Below are 11,796 nucleotides of genomic sequence, written 5' to 3'. Positions count from 1 at the left end.
AGAATATCCAAAAAATTATTTAGAAAAAATGGAGGCAATATCCAGGTTTGGATAATATGCCGAATTCTACGTGGAAGGTGATTAATAACTACGTGGTAAAGCAAACATACATTTTTTTTAAATGGGACACCCTATATGTTTTCACATATTTAAATTCCTCTTATAATCGCTGTTCTTACAATACTTCACATTACTATTATACAAGGTATATAACAAGTTATGCTTACTTCTATTTTCGAATTGCTATGAAATAAACATCATCATCGTTGTCATTCAACCCGGATCTATCCACTGCTGGATATAGGTCTCCCTCAATATTTTCCATGCATTTCTGGTTTGTGCTGTTTGTATCCAATTTTTGTCGATCCATTTTATGTCATCAGTCCATCGGGTTGGCGGACGACCTCTACTTCGATATGCTTCTTGTCTTGGTCTCCAGTGTATTATTCGCTTTGTCCATCTGTTATCCGACATTCATGAAATAAACACACTGTATATAAAGAACGAATATATAAATAACTATTCGAAAAAAAAGTTTTCAAACTAATAGCACATAAAACAACATCCAAAAATGTTATTCTACATCCCACCAGACTGAAAACAATGGTAACCTTCTCTGGTAACATCTCCGAGGCTTCTACAATTTGCAAGCCATAACGGATGCTGAGACTAAGGAAGATAAGGGAATTTTACAATTTATAATTCACGTCCCATTTGCTCAGCGCGGTAAGGTTCCAAAAATGAGTAACCATTTCCAATTTCGTTGCAACACGAAACTACAGCCGCATCATTATTTCCAGTTCAATCAGAGAGTGCCGCAAGCACCTCTACCGGTTTCGAAACTTATTAGTCTCTCATCATTAGGCACATTGTTTTCAGTCTGGTAGGATGTACAATAACATTTTTGGATGTTGTTTTATGTGCTATTAGATTGAAAACTTAGTTTTTTGCTATCAGTTGCCGCTAGGACATCCCTGCCATTTCGTTCGTTGCAATCCGTGACTGCACGCCGGGGTTTGTCCTAGTTGGGTCAGAAAGAGCAACATATGTGCCTCCTGATGAGAGACTAATAAGTTTCGAAACCGGTAGAGGTGCTTGCTGCACTCTCTGATTGAACTAGCATAATGATGCGGCTGTAGTTTCGTGTTGCAACGAAATTGAAAATGGTTACTCATTTTTGATTTACATGTTTACTCTGATTGGAGTACGAAGGGAACCATTCTCGTTGGAACTTTACCGCGCTGAGCAGATGGGACGTGAATTATAAATTGTAAAATTCCCTCATCTTCCTTAGTCTCAGCATCCGTTATGGCTTGCAAATTGTAGAAGCCTCGAAGGTTTTACCAGAGAAGGTTACCATTGTTTTCAGTCTGGTAGAATGTAGAATAACATTTTTAGATGTTGTTTTATGTGCTATTAGATTGAAAACTTAGTTTTTTGCTAGCAGTTGCCGCTAGGACATCCCTGCCATTTCGTTCGTTGCAATCCGTGACTGCACGCCGGGGTTTGTCCTAGTTGGGTCAGAAAGAGCAGCATATCTGCCTCCTGATGAGAGACTAATAAGCTTCGAAACCGGTAGAGGTGCTTGCTGCACTCTCTGATTGAACTAGCATAATGATGCAGCTGTATAATGGTTTACGGGTTTTGAAATAACTATTCGTTTTACACAATAAATTAAAAAATATGTCCCAGTTTTCAAATAGAGTTTAAGAGAAACCACTGACGAATATACGTACATCAAGTTAGCAGAACAAAGTCAGCAGAACACAGTTATTCTTATACCATAATTAAGTGTAAATTAAATGCAAATTTAATGTTCCAAGAAAAAAATTTAATGCTCTTCTTCTTTAAAAGTTATCGCATGTTCTGCTAACTTGATAATCAAGCTAGCAGAACACTAGTTCAAAAATTTGATAAATCATTTATAATTGAATGCCAAAGTATTCTCTGAATTAAATGCTAATTTAATGTTCCAAGAAAAAATTGATTGCCCTTCTTTAAAATTTATCGCATGTTCTACTAAATCATTTATAATTGAACGCCAAAGTATTCTCTGAATTAAATGCTAATTTAATGTTCCAAGAAAAAATTTATTGCTTTTCTTCTTTAAAATTTATCGCATGTTCTGCTAAATTGATAATCAAGCTATTAGAACAGTAGTTCAAAAATTTGATAAATCATTTATAATTGAATGCCAAAGTATTCTCTGAATTAAATGCAAATTTAATGTTCCAAGAAAAAATTTATTGCTCTTCTTCTTCGAAAGTTATCACATGTTCAGCTAACTTGATAATCCAGCTAGCAGAACACTAGTTCAAAAATTGATAAATCATTTATAATTGAATACAAGAGTATTCTCTGAATTAAATACAAAAATAGTATTCCAAGAAAAAAATTATTGCTGTTTTTTAAAAAGTTATCGCATGTTCTGCTAACTTGATTTCAAACTAGCAGAACAATTAGCTGAACAATTAGTGTTCTGCTTGCTTGATTATCAAGTTAGCAGAACATGCGATAACTTTAAAAGAAGAGGAGCAATAAATTTTTTCTCGAAACATTAAATTTGCATTTAATTCAGAGAATACTTTGGCATTCAATTATAAATTATTTATCAATTTTTGAACTAGTGTTCTGCTAGCTTGATTATCAAGTTAGCAGAACATGCGATAACTTTTAAAGAAGAAGAGCAATTAATTTTTTCTTGGAACATTAAATTAGATGTTAATTCAGAGAATAATTTGGCATTCAATTATAAATGATTTATCAAATTTTTGAACTAGTGTTCTGCTAGCTTGATTATCAAGTTAGCAGAACATGTCATAACTTTTAAAGAAGAAGAGCAATAGATTTTTGAACTACTGTTCTGCTAGCTTGATTATCATACGATAAATTTTAAAGAAGAAGAGCAATCAATTTTTTCTTGGAACATTAAATTAGCATTTAATTCAGAGAATACTTTGGCATTCAATTATAAATGATTTATCAAATTTTTGAACTAGTGTTCTGCTAGCTTGATTATCAAGTTAGCAGAACATGCGATAACTTTTAAAGAAGAAGAGCAATTAATTTTTTCTTGGAACATTAAATTAGATGTTAATTCAGAGAATAATTTGGCATTCAATTATAAATGATTTATCAAATTTTTGAACTAGTGTTCTGCTAGCTTGATTATCAAGTTAGCAGAACATGTCATAACTTTTAAAGAAGAAGAGCAATAGATTTTTGAACTACTGTTCTGCTAGCTTGATTATCAATATAGCAGAACATGCGATAACTTTTAAAAAGGAAGAGAAATACATTTTTTCTTGGAACATTAAATTAGCATTTAATTCAGAGAATACTTTGGCATTCAATTATAAATGATTTATCAAATTTTTGAACTAGTGTTCTGCTAGCTTGATTATCAAGTTAGTAGAACATGCGATAAATTTTAAAGAAGAAGAGCAATAAATTTTTTCTTGGAACATTAAATTTGCATTTAGTTTACACTTAATTATGGTATAAGAATAATTGTGTTCTGTTGACTTTGCTCTGCTAACTTGATGGTCGTGACGAATACTTGTTTACAGGGCGAACTACAAAAAACATTACGATTTTCTCATATTTTTTAAATGCACAAACCTATATTTATGTTATACTTTTAGTCTGGGCTGATTATCGGAGAATAGGCCATTTTTGGGAAAAGTTATTTACCAGCAATTTTATTGCTGGAATTGAATCTTATGATTGTATATATTAATAATATAGGTATGCAAAGTCCGCAGATAGTGTGCTACTTTTTTTATAAACAAAATGGCGCCCGAAAATCGTGCTTTTTTCAATTTTTGCTCTATAACTCCAAAGATTTTAACTTTACACCAAAAACACTCAAATAAAAATTCACTGCAATTAAATTCTGCATAGAGACGTGTTTTTTCCGATTTACTTCGACGAAAACTTTCCCCGGAAAAAGCGGGTTTTTCCAACAAAATCTTTAATTTTCAACTAAACTTTTAGGTAAGTAATTGTTAATCAATAAATTTAATAAATTAAATAACTTGGTAATGTAAAAGCCCTTTATGTATAGATTATAATTTCAAAAGCTGATTAAAATTGAATGAACAATTTAGCAACAATTGAATTGTTAATTAAAAATTTACGGTCGCTATAATAACGACAATAATTATTATGCATAAGAATAATTATGATTTTTCATAAAAAGACACTATACCTATCTAATGAACTTTACAGAATTGAAATTTGACTATTTAAGCGGCCTCAGGAATATTTTAAAATTATAAAGAATTTTTTGGCTTATAAACAAATAGAATATCTCGGAAAATATTAAACTAAATTAAATTGTAAAAACGGTATTCGAAAAACAGCGCCAGGACGCTTCTATTAAAAGAAAAAACGTTTAATTATGATGAGTAGTTTCTGAGACACAACCGGTCAAAGTTGACCGGAATTTACGGCAAAGATATATACAATAGGATCATAATTTTCAAACCGTCACCCTTTTATTTTTGTCCTCTTTCTCCACACCAATTTTCATATCCTTAAAATACTCATAACATATATTATTATAATAAAAACTATCGATAATACATGTGAAAATTGCCAAAAATAGCAAAATTACAATCAAAAATTAGGTTGCAGCAAATGTAACCCTCAAAGTTCAAAATCGGTATACGTTAAAAAAAATGCATTTTCTCGGCTTCCCATGGAGCAATTTCCTTCATTCTTTTTTTGTTCCCAAGTAACTCGAGTAGAGCCATCGAACTAACGCATTATTAAATGTCAGACTTGCTTTTGTTTTGTTATAATAAATTAATTTATTTATTAAAACACAAAATTTTAATTTGTTTAAATAAAAATTGTTTAAATAATTATACAGCTTTCAAATGAAAATATTTATGTTTTTAGCTTTAAAAGGTACACTTGTAGTAAGTTTATCTAAAAAAATCCTACAACTGGAAAAAATATGGAGTTTTCTGTTCTTATAAATAAATTAATCTATTATAACAAAACACAAGCAAGTTTGACATTGAATGATGAGTTAGTTCGATGGCTCTACTCGAGTTATTAGAGAACAAAAAAAGAATGAAGGAAATTGCTCCATGGGAAGCCGAGAAAATGCATTTTTTTAACGTATACCGGTTTTGAACTTTGAGGGTTACATCTTTTCCAACCTAATTTTTGATTGGAATTTTGCTATTTTTGGCAATTTTCACACGTATTATCGATAGTTTTTATTATAATAATATATGTTATGAGTATTTTAAAGATATGAAAATTGGTGAGGAGAAAGAGGACAAAAATAAAAAGGTGATGTTTTGAAAATTATGATACTATTGTTTATATCTTTGCCGTGAATTCCGGTCAACTTTCACCGATTGTATCTCAGGAACCACTCGTCCTAATTAAACGTTTTTTCTTTTAAAAGAAGCGTCCTGCCACTGTTTTTCGAATAACGTTTTCACAATTTAATTTAGTTTAATATTTCCCGAGATATTCTATTTGTTTATAAGCCAAAAAATTGTTTATAACTTTAAAATATTCCTGAGGTCGCTTAAATAGTCCAATTTCAATTCTGTAATATACATTAAGTAGGTATAGTATCATTTTATGAAAAAATCATAGTTATTATTATGCATCATAATTATTGTCGTTATTATAGCGACCGTAAATTTTTTATTAACAATTCAATTGTTGCTAAACTGTTCATTCAATTTCCATCGGCTTCTGGAATTATAATCTATATGAAAAGGGCTTTTAGATTACCAAGTTATTTAATTATTGATTAACAATTACTTATCTAAAATTTTAGTTGAAAATTAAAGATCTTGTTGGAAAAACCCGCTTTTTCCGGGGAAAGTTTTCGTTGAAGTAAATCGGAAAAAACACGTCTCTATGCAGAATTTAATTGCAGTGAATTTTTATTTGAGTGTTTTTGAAAAACACGATTTTCGGGCGCCATTTTGTTTATAAAAAAAGTAGCACACTATCTGCGGACTTTGTATACCTATATTATTAATACATACAATAATAAGACTCGATTCCAGCAATAAAATTACTGGTAAATAACTTTTCCTTGTATTTTGCTAATTAGCCCAGAGTATTTAGAGACGTCTGGAGAAAGACAGGAAATCTTGAGTGAAGTAGGTACATCGCTGGGAAAGTCCAGGATGCAAGTGCAAGTGTCTCCTCGTTGTTATGAACCACTTCTGATTCGACTTACTAATAAATGACGAATTAGTCCCATTAATAACGACAATAAACTTAGGGCGATACGTTAATAAAGATATGTGTCATTTAATCACTTTAATCCGTTTGATTCATTGACTGCAATACGCGTTGTTTTTCTCGGTAGAAAGGTGGACGAATGTAGTGGAAATAGTCGGTGCATTGTTTCGGGGAGGTTTTGTGGACGATATCGGTGAAGATAATCGAAGAAAAATGGCTGTTTTATCCCTGGTTGGCAGTAAAATTCTTTTAGCTTTTTTTAATTTTCTGTTATTGGTAAGTATTTTTTTTATTAAAATCTATATTTACATAGGTAGGTATATACAGGGTGTTTGATAGTAACCGAAAGTTGATAATAACCGAAATACTGGGTGTTAAAATTAAACTTTTATTTTATTTATTCATGAATATTTCCTAACAGGCATGGGATAATAACACAAAATTTGGTAAGAGGGGGATTTTTGGGACGAGAAATCTAAATTCGCCACCAAAATGATGTATTACCCAGAGGGCGCCACATACGCCTTTCAGCGCTTATTTAGAAGGCTAAATTTTTTTTATTACCCACTCTACATACTTTTTGAATCAAAACTTTTATTCTATTAATATTTTTACTTAAAAAAGGTATATATGTTACAGTTCAAGTTGATTCTCAGTTAGAGTTGACTCCAACTAGTTGGAGTCAACTCCAACTGAAACGAGCAGTAAAAGTTGATTTTAAAAATTTAAATCAACTTTTACTAGTTGGAGTTGACTCTTCCTGGATCAATTCAGTAAATGTTGATTATACGAGAATCTCAAGTGCATTTTTGATGAGTGTGCGTTTCTTTGTTTTGACCGTTTCAACTACTTATTAGTATAGTCTGTAACGTCGCCCCCGTTAGGTAAATTATTCCGATTCGATTTTTTGCAGAAACTTACTCAAAGAAATACATCCGTATAACAATCCTTATAACAAATACATAGGGTGTCACGCGGTACCGCGGTCGAAAAATTGTTTAACCAATTTCAGTAAAGTCAGTCAGTAAAGTGACTCTTTATCGAACGAGTCTGATATTACGAGCAGAGGAACAGACGCGTTCGATAAAGAGTATTGAGGTGGTGCGTACAAAATTGTATCGTCAATCATAAAAAACATTAACACTTACTTACAACTTTGAGGAATTTTTTTTAATTTTAGACGAAATAAAAAATTCGAATGAGAGTAATGACAGTAATGACAGATGACTTTTGCATGATGGCCGGTTTTGATGTTTAATCGATAGTTATCAATATTGTATACCTACCTAATTACTAAATCTATAAAGTCTTGATTTATTTTGTATGAATACAATTGCGAAACACTACAGAATTTTACTTTTTGACATAAATTTTATTAATAATAAGATAAATTTTGTAAACTATTTTTAATAATTAAAGTAAATAAATTTTAATTTCACTCAAATAAATAATCGATTGCTGCCATTGACCACTTACATTCAATCTCTGTTAATTTGATTAATTATCGCGGCAGGTAAAGTAACATTCTTCTTTCAATACAACAAAGTGAGGGCAAATGAGTACAATACTGCCGAAAATGAGGGCAAATGAGTACAATAATGAATGATTTTAGTGACGTTTGGCGATAAACAATAATTTTAAACAAATTCGCAAAAATAATTTTTTTCACTTCGTACAAATTTTTTTTTAGATCCTTTGGGCCTTTTTTTCTCTAAAATTGACTGTTGTCGAGTTATTAGCGACTTAAAATTTGAAAAACGCCAAAATAACCATTTTCAAGGTTTAATAACTCGGTTAAAGATAATTATTGTGAAAGTCGAGCGAACGGCCGTGGAGTAACGGCATAATCGCTGGCCTCATACAAAAATGCACGTGGGTTCGAGCCCTGCTAAAGACAAACCATTATCATTTCCAATAATGACACGAGCCGTCTCACCGTGCCTCGGAGAGCACGTTAAACCGTCGGTCCCCCTGGGCTAGTGTACATCGACACTAGTTACTTGAAACAGGGTTAAAGATGTAATTGGCGCCGGAACTGTCCGAAAGGCAAAAATGCCATACGATATTATATATTATGAAAGTCAGAAACTAAAAAAAATTAAAGATTAAAGCTACCTCTATAAGACCCTGTAGAAATTTTTGTCATTATTTCATTAATAAGATATTATTTTTAATTATCAACAATGAGCGCTAACCGTGTATTGAGGCGGCCGTCAATGTGAGTGCGAGTGAGATTCACCATTGGACGGCTGGAATGGTGCATCTCTTTAGCACCCACCATTTACGACCGCCTAATACGCACTTAGCGCTCATTGTTAATAATTAAAGATAAAGCTTAGTAATAAAATATTGACAAAAATTTCTGCTGGATCTTATAGAGGGGGCTATAAACTTTGATTTGGTCACTTTCCAACTTTCATAATAATGGATTTTAACCGAGTTATTAAGCCTTGAAAATCGCTATTTTCGCATTTTTCAAATTTTAAATCGCGTATAACTCGACAACAATCAATTTTAGAGAAAAATCACAAAATACCTTTTTTCTACGAGCGTGCAAAAATGTCTACTTTCGCGAACGCATTTTAGTTTAGAAAGTTTTACTTTTCCGCACGCGTGTTACTTTTTTAAGGACTCGTAGAAAAAATATTGTTCCTAACGCTTGCAGAAAGTCTCTTTTCCGCACTCGACTGCTTGCCGAACTCCCGCTTCGCGTCGTTCGGCAAACTGCAGTCGCGTGCGGAAAAGTATGACTTTCTGCACTTGTTAGGAAAATAACTATTTTTGCTCAGAATAACCCAAATGATCTAAAAAAAATTGTTCGAAGTGAAAAAATTATTTTTGTAAATTTGTCTAAAAAAATTGTTTAAACAATTTATCGATTAAGGTCTGCTTGGCACCCAGTAGATTTGTTATAAGGACCTCTTTTTGAGTAAGTTTGTGCAAAAAATTCGAATCGGAGTAATTTACCTAACGGGGGCGACGATACAGGCTAGACTAATTTGAACATATTCAGTAACATTTAATTTCTAGAATCGGCTGTTTGTGTGAATCAGAATCAACTTTTACTAGATGGCATTGGGAAGAGTATACTTTTCCTAGTTGGAGTCTACTTTTACTAGTAAATGTTGAATATAAATCTTCATTTTATATTTATAATCAACTTTTACTGAAAGCAGCCGTTAGAGTTGACTCCAACTAGTTGGAGTCAACTCCAACTGGATAATCAACTTAAACTGTAACATATATACTACATTCATCTCGCTAAACTCAACCGTTTTAGAGATAAATGTTGGAATTCAACTTTATTATTTTTGTTAAGTGTTAGAATACACATGTGGGGTCTCTCTTCATGGCTGGGCCAATTCTCCGAATGCATTAGGGCGATAAACTTTTACCTAAAATTGCACATGTTACAAGGGATGTGAATGCCAGAACTGTATGTTAGTGTTAGTTCTGCGTTCGATACAGTAGTCTAGAAGAATATCTCGTTGTAGAAACACGTATCTTAATTTCTTTGTATATTGTAATATTACGGTTTTTCGGTTAAAATAAATAGTTTGTTTACTATTATTTGTACATTTTATTATCTACTATTTCTAATAGGTTCTGGGCTCAGTTACGTTGTTAGCTCACCTGTATTAAGATAATAATTAAAAGTGTACAGTCGCGAAATTTTCCTGTTAACCGAATACATAATGGCGGAGAGTGCGAAATATAACGTCGAAAAGTTGAACGGCAAGAACTATCAATCTTGGAGTTATTTAGTGAAAATGTTACTCATCAATGCTGATCTATGGGAAATAGTTTCGAGTGAGTTACCATTAGAAGCAGATCGAAGCAGTTCTTGGAAAAAACAAAATGATAAGGCTTTGTCAACTATAGCCTTACTTGTTGACGTTAATCAATTAGTGCATATCCGGAACAGGGAATTCGCGCGCGATGCGTGGATAGCGCTAAGGGAGTATCATCAGAAATCAAGTTTGTCTAGTATGGTGTTTTTGTTAAAGCAAATCTGTAGGCTATCGCTAGAGGAGAATGGTGATATGGAAGCACACATTAGTTTATTCCTAGAATCGTTGAATAAACTGGCCGCCTTAGGGGAAGAAATTAAGGACAGGTTCTCAGCAGGAATTTTGCTGGGAAGTCTTCCAGACTCATACAGTTTTTTGATTACAGCGCTGGAAAGTAGGCCATCGAATGAATTTACTCTAGAATTTGTTACGAGTAAATTAATAGATGAGTACAGGAGACGTCAGGGAGCTTTGGGAAGAAATCAGGAGGAGTCGGTGATGAAGTCAGTATACGAGGGTAACAAAAATAATGGTACTCCAAGGGCAGAAGCAAGGCAGTGTTATTTTTGTAACCGTAAGGGCCATTTTAAACGAGATTGCTTTAAGTACAAAGCGTTTAAGAAGGAAAAGGCCAATAAAGTCACTGAAGGTACTGATGATGCATGTTTTATGGTCAATTATAGCTCAAGGGACGGAAAAAGGGATTCTGCTTCGTGGTATGTGGACTCAGGAGCTTCGAGCCACATGGTTAATTACAAAGGATTCTATACCCAATTTGACGGTAGCAGAAAAGGTGTTGTAAGTTTGGCGGAGAAAGGGCAATACTCCGAGGTTCAGGGTATAGGAACAGGACTTATTGAGTGCGTGACTGGATCGGGAGTGGAAAATTTAAAAATCGACGAAGTGTTGTATGTGCCGGGATTAGACTCAAATCTGCTTTCGGTGAAAAAGCTAACAAGTGCGGGACATAATGTGCAATTCGATAAAAACGAGTGTAAAATCGCTTTACAGGGAAAAGTCGTCGCGAGTGCGGTGCCTTCACCGGACTTATACAAGCTTTCAACTGTGGACCATGGATTGAGTGCTGTGGAGCACTCCAGCAACTGTCAACATGCATGGCATAGACGGTTTGGACACAGGGACATGGATGCAGTCAAACACTTAATGGAAAAGAAAATGGCAGTCGGGATTGATATGACAGACTGTAGGATTAGGGAAACTTGTGAATGCTGTATGAAAGGTAAAATTTTACGTAAGAGTTTTCCAAAATTTTCTCATAGCAATACATTTAATATTCTTGACTTATTACATTCGGATATTTGCGGGCCCATGAAGACTGTTACTCCAGGGGGTAAACGTTATATTTTGACTTTAATTGATGATTTTTCTAGATATACAACTATATATTTATTAAATCATAAAAATGAAGCGGTAAAATGTATAAAAGAGTTTATAGAATTTGCGAGTAATCAGTTAGGTAGGGTTCCAAAAGTAATTAGGTCGGATAGGGGTGGCGAGTACGTAAATAATAATTTAAGGGAATTTTTAAAGGGTAAAGGTATAAAAATTCAATATACAGCGGGGTACTCTCCAGAACAAAACGGGGTTGCAGAAAGAAAGAATCGATCTCTAGTTGAAATGGCTAGGTGCATGTTAATCGATGCGGGTTTAGCAAAGAAATTTTGGGGGGAAGCGATAGTGACAGCCAATTATTTGCAAAATCGATTACCTACTAAGTCGAAAGAAAAAACGCCCTATGAATTGTGGCATAAAGTAACAC

The 11,796-nt window shown here is 33.2% G+C and overlaps 1 protein-coding gene across 1 annotated transcript in view; it reads left to right on the top strand.

Annotated features, from left to right (window-relative positions):
* The first annotated feature begins 6,117 nt into the window (after positions 1–6,117).
* Positions 6,118–11,796, top strand: part of LOC114332814 (tetraspanin-1) — a 31,290-nt gene continuing 25,611 nt past the window's right edge. The window contains exon 1 of the mRNA XM_028282593.2: positions 6,118–6,501. Coding sequence (XP_028138394.1) covers positions 6,439–6,501 — 63 coding nt within the window. The 5' untranslated portion in view covers positions 6,118–6,438. The remainder of the gene's footprint in view (positions 6,502–11,796) is intronic.

This window comes from Diabrotica virgifera, chromosome 8 (assembly GCF_917563875.1).
Source record: "Diabrotica virgifera virgifera chromosome 8, PGI_DIABVI_V3a".
NCBI classification, from domain to species: domain Eukaryota; kingdom Metazoa; phylum Arthropoda; class Insecta; order Coleoptera; family Chrysomelidae; genus Diabrotica; species Diabrotica virgifera.
Note: the sequence above shows the minus strand (reverse complement) of the source record. Positions and strands in the feature narration are given on the sequence as shown.